This window comes from Archocentrus centrarchus, chromosome 18 (genome assembly GCF_007364275.1).
Source record: "Archocentrus centrarchus isolate MPI-CPG fArcCen1 chromosome 18, fArcCen1, whole genome shotgun sequence".
NCBI classification, from domain to species: Eukaryota; Metazoa; Chordata; class Actinopteri; order Cichliformes; family Cichlidae; genus Archocentrus; species Archocentrus centrarchus.
In genome coordinates this window covers 6,104,228-6,116,053 of record NC_044363.1, presented here as the reverse complement: position 1 = coordinate 6,116,053, position 11,826 = coordinate 6,104,228, and the positions used below count along the sequence as shown (strand labels likewise).

The 11,826-nt window shown below is 40.1% G+C and overlaps 1 protein-coding gene across 1 annotated transcript in view; it reads right to left on the bottom strand.

Moving 5' to 3' along the window:
- Nucleotides 1-7,886: 7,886 nt before the first annotated feature.
- Nucleotides 7,887-11,826, bottom strand: part of LOC115797317 (neuropeptide Y receptor type 2-like) — a 62,603-nt gene continuing 58,663 nt past the window's right edge. The window contains exons 5-6 of the mRNA XM_030753864.1: nucleotides 9,882-10,035; nucleotides 7,887-8,609 (exon numbers count right to left, since the gene is read on the bottom strand). Of these exons, the coding sequence (XP_030609724.1) occupies nucleotides 8,031-8,609; nucleotides 9,882-10,035 (733 nt within the window). The 3' untranslated portion in view covers nucleotides 7,887-8,030. The remainder of the gene's footprint in view (nucleotides 8,610-9,881; nucleotides 10,036-11,826) is intronic.

The following is an 11,826-nucleotide window of genomic DNA, read 5'->3' as shown; positions in this document are numbered from 1 at the left end:
GAATTCCTATCACCGTTTTGAGAAATTAATCAATGAATTGACCCTTAAAAAAGATTGACTGCTAATTTTTTTTTTCATAGAAATAGTTGTTGAGAGTGGATACTTTGGACTAATAGCCAGATTATAAGGCAGATTCATAGGCTATGAATGATACCAGTTGATAAGTCTGCAGAAAAGGGAAATTTTAAAACACTTCTGGAAATGTTGGCCCAAAAATTTTTTACATCTTGTTAGAAAATTTGCTTATATCTAAGCTTACCTCAGACTTTTTAAAATCTGTTCTGTCTCACTTGGTTATTTGAAGGAGATGCCTCCAATTGTCCACAGGTAAAAACTTGCTGACTGAAGTTTGAAGAGTTTGAAGGAGTTTTGATGGCCATGAAACACTTCTGTTCTTATTAATGGAAAAAGAACAGTAGCTTATTTAAGCTAAATAAACTATTTGAACAAACATATTGGGTCATCTACACATGATTCCTACTGAAACTTTTATGACATCCCATTCTATATCCATAGGCATTCATATGGAGTTGGTCCCCCTTCTGCAGTTATGACAGCTTTCTCTATGACTTTGGAATTTTGGCCCATTTATCCAAAAGAGCATTTTTTAATTTTAGGTCAGACACTGATGTTGAACAAGGGCCCTGGCTAGAAATCTCTGTTCTAGTTCACCCCAAGGATGTTCAGCAGTTTTGAGGTTGGAGCACAGTCACGTTCTTCCATACAAAGCTCATGCACCGATGCCTTTTTGGACATTGCTTTGAGCACTGGGGCTCAGTCTTGCTGGAAGTGAAAAGGGCCTTCCCCAAACTGGCCACATAAAGTTGGTAACCCTCCTCCACTAGACTTGAAACAATGCAGTCAGGAAGGTTATGTTTTCCTGGCATTTGCCAATCCCAGATTTGTACATCAGGCTGCCACACAGAGAAGTGTGATTCTTCACTTCCCAGAACACACTGCTCCAAAGGCCAGCGGCAGAGTGCTTTACACCGCTCCATTCAACACGTGCACTTTGGGATGTAAAGCTTGCATGCAAATCCTCGGCTGTGGAAATGCATGCCATAAAGCTCTAAGTGCCTAGTTTTTGTGCTGATGTTAATGTTAGAGGACGTTTTGAACTCCTCAGTTATTGAGTCAGTAGAGCACTGGTAATATTTACCCGCTCTGCACATTATTTATCAGTCTCTGGTTTAGAGACCGTGACCCTGAACTGGATAAACAGAAGAAAATGAATGGTTGGCTTTATAAGATATAGCTAAAGTTTTGGACAATAAAAGATGTCTAGCTATAATTGCAAGATTTATGTTGGGAGGTTGCAAAGTAGCGTTCATGTAAAGTCTTCACATACTGATGCATGTTCAGGATTAGTAGAAATCGTACTGGAATATACTGTGTAACCCTTGGGTGTCATTTTTCAATATAATTAGTCATACAATGGAAAAATTTGCCTTTAAGATGTTTAACATTGTGAAACGGTATAATATAAATATAATATAAATATAAATATGAATAGGAATGATACTGTATTAACTTGTGAAGTTTGGTAATTGGACATTTCTTTGCCAAAAAACTGGAGGCTCATTAAAGCTAAGCTGTTTCTGGGTTTTATGTCTTATTCTTGTGACACTTTATCCTGTGGACAAGATGATGAATACACACCGTTAATTTGGGGATGGCTTTGGGGAATCTGAGCAAACCATGCATTTTAAAACTGCCCTTCTGAACCTCTTTACATATCCATATAAATATAATAACAGTGAAAAGTCATCCCAGCTAAATCCACTGACTTTAACTCAGGAGTCCGTCATTGAACTAAAGCACATTATAGTTAAAAAATTACTTTTTACAAAAATATTCAAGCACTTTTTAAATTAAACTGTAAGCTTTGACACATAATTTTGCAGGCATAATTTTTCTCAGTTTTTGCATCTCAGCACTTACTCATACCAGAATAAAACTCACTTTTCTCATATTCTGTTTGTCCATTTCTAGCTGTTTAATGCATGTATTCATAGGGGAAGAGAAGACAGACGAGGAGCTGAAATGAGGACAGAGATAAACAGGTTCAGTGGGAGGGAACAGAGGGATTGTAGGATTGCTGGTCGGGTGATGCAGCTCAGAGAAAAAGGATCCACTAATCGAAGGGTTTAAAGAGGAAATGATGTCAGGGACACCGAGGCTCAGCCCAAAAAATAATAAAACAAAGGAGTTTATCAGCAGGGCCTCTGATCCCCTTTTACAACATGGTATTAGCCTACTTTTGATTAGTTTTCTGACATGTCTTTTTCTCTTGTGTGTATTACATTGTGCAGGTCATTTTTCATTCAGCCAGCTGTGTTTACACCAAATCAGTGTGTTGAAAAAGCTCCTGCCAGGGGAAAACCGAGAGTTGTAATTACAATTAGGCAATTAGATTTTAGACTCTTAAAGAAACAGCCTTTGGTAATAACATTTTGAACAATGGATCTAATTAGTCTGTAATTAAGAGGAAATTAAGAGCAAATGTTACGTGTGAAAACACATAAAAATGTTGGTGTTACAAGTGGGAAATGGTAAGTTTAGCCTCTATGTTGACCTCTAACTTAAAACAGACAAGAAGCACATCAGTTCTTTCCACAAGATTCTCACAAAACACAAGTTGGGATGTCGAAGGGCAAGAAAAAAAGGGATGGTGCAAGACTGGATCAGAATGAGGGATGTGCTTATTTAGCTTTTAGCCGTATCTGACTAAACATGTGGCCCACCGTCTCAGGCAAACAGAGGCAGACCACACAATTTGAATCTCATCAATCTATTCAATCGCCAGTAGTCGTCCTCCTTTATTCGCCTGTCAGCTGTGACATAGATGTAGTTATAGTTACAATCAGTATGGAACTAATTCATTAGGAACTTTAAGTTCATGTTTGCAGCATGTTAATGAGAGCCTTATATGGAAAAGCATCATCCTTGCAACCAAGAAAACTGCTTTGAAACTACAAAATTTTAACCCAAACACGATCATTTTGTAAACATAACCAAGCAAGTAAACACGTAAGATTTATTTAGAAATCGCCTTTCACAGAAGAGTGGTCACAAAGCACTGTGTTTTTATATGATTTTTTTAAATGGCATTTATAACCAAACAGTTTTCAACTCATCAAGTACTAACCGAGATAATTTCACTGAATAAACCTAAACCAAGAAGTTTAAAAGTTCTGCTTTAACACCCCAACCAGCCTGTTTCAAAAGGCACAACTTTACGTTGAAGGCGCACCGTCTACATTTCTGCAGGGACCATGTTTTGAGTCTTGCTTTTCCCATTTTCATTAGCACTCAGCAAGTATTGGCAAGTTGTTGCATACAAGTCAGAACCTTCCATCTTCCAAACTACGGATGACCATGGCAATCTGCTAGTGCGCAAGGCAATCACAAGAAGGTTTTTGATTTAACGCCACATGTTTCTTTGTGACCAGTTTCACTTAGTGACAGCCACCAACCATTCACCAGTTTTACAGGAATACAGATTTTTCCAGAGTAACCCATGGTTGCCAGGGGGGTGGTCTCTAGACCTAAATATGTCCCTAACCATCTAGATGAATTCCTGCAGTACACGACTGAATAGCTCTTAACAACTAGGCTGATATTCCGTATTCCTGCAGCAACCCCCACAGGACACCTGAAGGAACATGGTCAAATCCCTTTTTCAAAATCCACAAAATACATGTAGACTGCTCGGGTAAGAAAGTAACCCTCTGAGCAGTGCAGAGGGTTGCTCCTCACTGCATTGCTCCTTCCAAATTTTTCAACTTACCGGAGGATTCTACTCTCCTGTGCCTTGGCACAGACCTTCCAAGGGTGGAATAGCCCTTACAAGGGAGCCAGGGAGTGAGTCTACTGAACGATGAAGAGCTCTGTGACCTAAATGAATGCGAGTACACGAGGAGCAGAAGGAGAGCCAGCTGCAGTAATTAACTATTTTACTGGCAGCTTGATCGGTTAAAGGAAGGCGAGTGGGACAAAGTGTTGGCACGCTGGCAGTCGATTGCAAGCAGTTTGCTGGCGTTTAGACAAAAGCACATTATCACTGTAGTCCATTCTTTTTCTGGCCTTTTTGTGTGCATTTCTGCCCTTGGGTTCTATACAGCACATATCTCACCTCTTCTATAGTTCGTTGTGATTCTTTTTAGCCCATTATTTAAAAAAAAATAATGTAAAATATTTTCTTATTTATTTTTATCTTAACCCTTATACTTTATCAGCTGATGCATTTAAATGTCCCCATCATGGGACTAATAAAGGGATTTCTAATCTTATCTTATCTTTCTTATGATTGACTCCAGCAGTGGTAATTGTGTGGCATACTCTTTTAAATCACAATGCCACTTTATTTCAGCTTCTGCTGCTTGTTTGTGTCTCTCATTAGTCTGTTGAGTCTGTTGTGGGTTTATTGGATTCACTTAAATTAAATTGTATTCATATTCCACCAGTGCAGAACCAGAAGTCATCTTAAGATGCTTATTTAAAGCATAACTCAAATTTCAGAGAAAACCTCAGCAAACCAAGAGACCTCTTGCTGAGCCAAGCAGAGGGGGTCTCCATTTCAGCACAGGATCCAGGTGGCTAGGTTCAGAGATTACTTTCAGTCAGACTGAAACCAAATTTTGAAATAATTCAGACAAGAAGATGTTTATTTCTCCAGGTTTAGGAGTTCTTGGGGTTAATCCTACTATTTGGTGAGGTCACACTATATGGGAAGGCCTGAACAAAAGTTAATGTTGGAGGAACCTTTAGGAATACAGTGACCTCTGTCTACTGGTGGCTCTAGATGTTTTGACTCTGATGGGTCACAATGACAGCCACAGTACCAATATACAATACAGTGTGCTGTGACCTATGTTGACTGTTGACTCTGGGTGTTTTGGATCTGTGATAGGCTTTAAGAACAGCTCGGGTGCTCGAAAAGGCTGAAGCAGCACTGGGTTTATGAAACTGTGTGGGAACAGAACTTAAAAATTGGATGATTATGCCGCTATTGTATTCAAAAATCAAACTTCTCATCACAGATTACATAACACTGGAAAGCTTCAGGGAGACTGGCACTGTATACTGGAGCAAAAAGAGCAGTCAAAAGTTTGGACACACCTACCTATTCATTTGAATGAGTGAGTGTATCCAAACTTTTGACTGGTACTGTACATGATTTTGTGTGACTCCTCATCCATCCATTCATTTTTCTGCCTCACCCAGTCCTTCCAGGGGAGACAGAGGAGTTCCCAACCTAGCCGAGAGATATGATCTCTCCAGCATGTCTTGGCTTTTCCCCAGGTCCGCCTCAAAGTTGAACATGCCTGAAACGCCTCACCTAGGTGAGATGCCCAAACAACCTCAACTGGCTCTGTTCAATGCAGAAGCTCTACTCTGTCTGTCTCTTGGAATGTAGTCCTAGCCCCAATGATGTTAACACTAAACTTGAAGTGAATGAGTGACTAGCTAATAGCTAGTTACTGTAACATTAGAAAGTAAGGTACCAGGAAGTCCTATGATTTTGCTCACTCCAAGCATTTTGTTTTTGTTGTTGTTGTTGTTCTCTCTCATTAACAAATCATTTAAAGCATTCAGTTCTGGAATATTCTCCATTTCTCAGAGTCATGGCGTCAGGCTAATCCAGTCTATGAGAGAATCTCAGCTGTAAAGCTTTCATGACACAGTTTGAAGCTAATATTTCACCCAAGTTGAAGTATTAATTTCTGCAGATGTGGCATCTCCTGGTGTGGATTCATGTGACTTAGCATATTCTGTGAATACACCATTACAGTTAGCCCGCAGCAACCTTTGGTTGAAACCCACTTCCCCATTCATGGACGTTCTGTTTGAACACAGATCCTCTGGCAGTCCAATGCCAGTTGTGACTCCTCATTTCCTCACAAATCTCTACAACTGAGGTAACCAATGCAAAGGTACAAGGAGCCATAGAGACTGGAATAAACAGGAATTATTCTTCCATTGAGCTGGAGAATAGAGAGAGAAAATATGGCCATAGCCACCGTCAGGTCCAAATGACCTCAACTGCGTGACTAAAAATTCATCAGGAAAATGTTAGGGCCATTTTTTCCATTTTCTTCTACACAATCAGAAATCCAACCAGATGAGTCGCCCCCTGGTGGCCCTTAAAATGAATTCAGGGTTAGGGTAAATTTAATTTTAGTCCCAGGAGCTTCACTCTTTTATACTGACTTTGGGCTAGAGCCCATCCTACCTGACATAGGGTGAGAGCCACGGTACACCGTGGACAGGTCACGAGTACATCACAAGGTCACATTATTCATGCCACCACCAACACATCAGCCATCAAATATTTACTTTATCACCCTTCAAGATCATTGTGGACAAGTATCTGTAGATATGAGACCATTGAGATGAAAAATCATGTTCAAGGACAAAGAGGGGAAAGAGGGCATTTGTGTCCAGAAATACTAGTACGAGTCATGACTATTTCACAAACTGCCATAAAACTGTGCTGGGCAGGGATAATGAGACTTCTCACAAAACATTCAGTGGCAGCATGAACTCAGAAATCATAATCATATTTTGGGAATATAAAAGCTAAATTAAGCTTTTTTTTTTGTTCGGAGAAGAAAAGCATGTGTTCCAAATCCATGTAAAAGTCTATGAATAAAGTATTCACTTGTGGAAGCTGTTTAGATTTCAAAGTATCTATTAAAGTTATCAAAAAAGTGGCATATCCAGGTAATTTAATGTGACCAATCATATTTTAATGATTTTTCTTTTGTCTGTGATTGAGTTTAAAAGAGTCAATGAGCCGTGCCCAGATTAATCAAATAAGATTCAAAGCTTAAAATAATTTCTTTTAACTGGACAAATTGAAGGTGCAATGAGACAAATTTACAGCTTCAAAAAGGTGCCAAAGTGATTTAAAAAAGGAAAAAATTAGTCAAGTTTTGATTTTATTCAAACATTCATGTGTTCGCTTGAAAGTAGGGATCCTTTGTCAGATGTTTTGCTCTAAATTGGATGCAGTTCATTTGAAATATCTTGTTTTTTTTTTTACATGTTGCCTCATTATCCCATGTTTCACTCTCATCATTTCCTACTACTGATCCCTTTATCGCCTTTGCAGCCTCTGCCCTTGTCTTATTCCTTTGCTCCATCCTCACGCTATTAAAAAAACAAAACCAAGAAAAGCATTGCCATTCTAATATAAATCATTTGACCAGTTTTCCATCTTTTGTTTGTCTTTGTCTTAATGTCTCACATGTACCTCTTGCCCACCTCCATGTTTTCTGTTTTGCACTCCTCCAATCCAGCTTTATTTGTCAGATAATCCATGTTAAACACACATATTCATAACAGTGTCTGAGATTTCTTAAAGCTTGCATCATGCATCCAAATTTTATTCTTTTTTCTGGCATTTCTTTCAATCGATTTAACGGTGGCCTAAAATTTCCATAATAGAGCTATCCACAAAAGCGAGCTCCTTGCTAAGCCACTGTGGATTATATGTTTGAGCTAAATGCTTCACCTGTGGAATGAAAATGGAGAAATTCATTGCTTTTTCTCATTTTTTTCCCCCATAAAAAAAAAAAATCTGCCTCTTAATCCTTTCTCCAGACAAACGTTTCGACTTTTTAAGACTCACAGATCCTTCAAACATAATTTCACCCTCAAACCCTGTCTTTCCAGAGAGGGAAATCTCCGTCACAGCAAGGTCATGCCCTCAAAAGGACGCAAAGGTTTCATTTGGTTGAGAAGACTTTGAGTCATTCACCAGCTCTTCCTCTCATCTCCTGTCATTCTTCTTCCTCTTCTAATCCCCAATCGTCCCCACCTCCTCCTATTTTGGGGCTTTTACCCCCCCACCCCCACCCCCCACCTCACTGGCTCCCTCTCACTAATGCCATTTCTGTTTCCATCTTTATGTCCCTTCTCTTTCTGTATCCATGTGGAATCTTTTGTTTTCTGGGGGACAAAAGAATTTTCTTTGCCTTCCTTTTTCTTCCATCTCTTCCTCTCCTCCAGCTCTCCTCAGGATCTCACACATCAGTGGCATTCAGGCGTGTAGACACGACATCCTGCGTTTCAAGGACTATCTTCTTCGCCCTTCCGCCTCCTCCTCCTCCCCCGGCGGGGTGAATGCTGTCCAGCCGCCCGCTCCTCCCTCTCTCCCCACCCCTGCGACATTTAAAGACGGCAAGGAAGGCAGCGCGGTAGTTGCGGTTCATCCAGCCGTAGAGAAGTGGGTTTGCAAAGGTGGAGCACATGGCAATCACATGGAACACGGTGTAGAGCAGGCGGAAGTCGCGCATGTCCAGCACCGTGCTATCGATGTCAGTGGCCAGCTGGAAGGCATGGAAAGGCAGCCAGCTCACAGCAAACACCACCACCATGGTCACCAGCATCTTGGTGGTTTTGCGGCGCCGGCGGTGGCGCTCGGAAGCGACGCTGCTGTTGCCACCACTCTCCGCTGGACTGACGTGGCCACGCAGTTTGGACCAGATGCGGGCGTAGGCAAAGGAGATGATGGACAGGGGGAGGAAATATTGCAGAATGAGCATGGAGATGCTGTAGATGGTGCCGTCTGTGTTTTTACCAGGCCACTTCTCCGTACACACCTGTGACAGACAATAGAAAGGGATCTTTGAGTTTAGACTGTGTTATGTGAAGGTACACTAAAAATACTGTGGTGAAGTTAATGTATAACAGGTGACTGGCAACCCATCCAGGATTAGATTTTACTTCAGTCCCATGTAAATATGACCAAATCTCCAGTAACTAGAATATGTTCTATTCCAAATGAAGCCTCATTTTGCCATTACAGTTTGTCTGATATTTTTTCCTCCATTTGGGTGTTCTAAACAGGTGATAAGCATATAATAAGGGTGAAAAATTAATGCTACTGTACCCTACCTAACCCTAAATGGGTTGTCACCTGGTGGATCTTAAGAAGTAAAACTGTTGAAAGTACAAATTTTCTGCAAATGAATGAATTATTAAAAAGGTAAGGGTGCATGACATGGAGAGGCAACATCCAAAGTTCCCCTTGGGTCTCACAATAGAACCCTTATAGTTTTAAAAGAAAGTGAGGACAAATGACAGAAAACATGCAAAGAAGAAACTATACTATGTCAGTTTCTTTCCATTTTGAATGCATATGTTTTCTAACGTTTCAGAGGAAGACATTTCTGGTTTTTGACCTTGTTGCTAAATCACCGGAGTGGTGCGAATTGTTTCTAAAAGGATTTTGCTGTAATCCACTGTCTGCTAAAACTGAGGGGAAAAAAGGAGTTTAATCAAGATTTTATTGAGATGAGATTATATGGGAGCTCTTTAACATGATTGTCTGATTATATAATCAAAAGCTTTAAATTACAGTATTTCCATTGATTGTTTTGATTAGACTGGATTTTAGATTAGAATTAATTAGGATCACCCTACATTATATTGGATTAGATTCATTATCCTTTTTCATTAGTTTAGACAGATTTGGATTCAGAGTTTGTTTGTTTACTCCATCACTTTATTTTGTTAACTCTTTTTTTTTTTAGATTAGGAGAGTTCAGTTTTAGAGTATAATGGTTGATTTCATTGAGGTTAGTTTGGATTTTAACTCAGTTTAGATTTGGTTGATTTGGAAGTGAAGTGAAGATGCAGAGATTATGGATGGATTATGGATGTGTGATGACAGACAAGAGTTTGTTAAGGAACTGAAGTAAAGAAAGTGTGAAAGATGGACAAGATGAAAGTGCTGGACAGGAGGAAAAATGAGGGATGTGAGCAATAGCGGGACAATCAAAGAGGGAGGAAGAGGAGGGAAGTGAGAGGACTGATTTGTACAAGTCTTTGATTTGAGAAGCATGGCCTTATAGGTTTGTGAATGTGTGTACCTGTATGGTGTGTCCAGGTTCCAGTGTGAAAGAGCCATACTCTCTGAAGATGGCCAGAGGGCTAGCCAGCACAGCACTCAGCACCCAGGTCAATGCTATCACCCCGAAACACACATCCTTACGCATCCTAGTCTCCAGGTGGTAGACGATACACCTGAAATGCAAATCAGCACACACAAAATATATATAAAAATACATAATGATCACATGAACTCCACCTTATAGTTTGTCTTTAAGCTTCTTGTTTTCTCTCCTCATACTGGATGGAGACAAGACAGAATGCAAAGAAATCAGTGTCCATTATGTGATGCTTTGAATGTATTGTTTATTACTAAAAGGTTACAAAAATTTTGTTGAGGATTTTATTTTATTTTGTGTTCTGCCTTCACCAAACGTTAAACAGGGGAAAATTTGTAGATATTTGTACAAAATTTTCTACCCAAACTTGATAAGGTCTTAAAATATGTCAAGGAGCACTGATCATTAAATACATTTAGGTTTAAAAAAAAAAAAAGATTCTCCAGGCCTCCTGAAAGACATCCAAAGCTCTTTGGTTATTGACTACCTTTTGATCTGTTCTCTTATGACGCATTTCAACTAGTACCTACTCAGGATGGTTTGTAGGTTTTTCCATTAGGTTCTGGTACCAGGTACTTTTTTAGTACCCACTCAGTCAGGGTTCCAAGCGATCCCAGGTGAGCCGAAAATGTGACATCAAAGAACCGAATGCCACTGATTGGCCAGGAAGTGTCATCACTAGCTGAGTCATTAGAGCAAATCCTTCACCAAAATCAACAGTACCATTTTTAAAACCCAACAGCAAGAAAAAAGAGGCACAAAAACCACTGGGAGGCTCGGTTGAATACCCAGACCAATGGTTTGCAGCAGTAGTTTTGCAACAAGAGAGCCATCTGAAACACGCACACAGCACGCATACAAAACATTGTACCGGGGACTTATGTATGATGACGATAGTAAACTGCCATTAGCTTGCCTCTAGCTCATCCATTCTTGTGTTGTGTTTTGAGTCACATACAAATTATGTCAAGAGACTACTGCCCATGTTGCTATTTTAGGGTCAAAACAAGACCGTGCCGAGTCATGTCGAGTCAAGCTGTGATGAGTAGGTACTTTTGGAAAAGAGATTAGTCTCGCACTTCTTCAGTAATGTTGAGGTCAGGGATCTGGGGAGGCCAATCTATGACTGATATTCAATTCAATTCAATTTTATTTATATAGCGCCAAATTACAACAAGTGGTCACCTCAAGGCGCTTTATATTGTAAGGTAGAGACCCTAAAATAATTACAGAGAAAATCCAACAGTCCAAACGACCCCCCTATGACCAAGCATTTGGCAATAGCAGGAAGGAAATATTCCCCTTTAACAGGAAGAAACCTCCAGCAGATCCAGGGTCAGGGAGGGGCAGTCATCTGCCATGACCGATTGGGGCTGAGGGGAGAGCCAGGACAAAAGACATGATGTGGAAGAGAGCCAGAGATTAATAATAACTAATGATTAAATGCTGAGTGGGGTATAAACAGAGTAAAAAGAGGTGAATAAAAAGAAACAGTGCATCATAGGAACCCCCCAGCAGCCTAGGCCTATAGCAGCATAACTAAGCGAGGGTTGAGGGTCACCTTATCTGGCCCTAACTATAAGCTTTATCCTAAAGGAAAGTTTTAAGCGTAGGATGGGGCCTGATTATTCAAGAACTTGTATGTGAGGAGAAGAATTTTAAATTCAATTCTGTATTTAACAGGAAGCCAATGAAGAGAAGCCAATATGGGAGAAATCTGCTCTCTCTTTCTAGTCCCTGTCAGTACTCTAGCTGCAGCATTTTGGATCAGCTGAAGGCTTTTCAGGGAGTGGCCTGATAATGACGAATTATAATAATCCAGCCTAGAAGTAATAAATGCACGAATCAGCTTTTCCGCATCACTCTG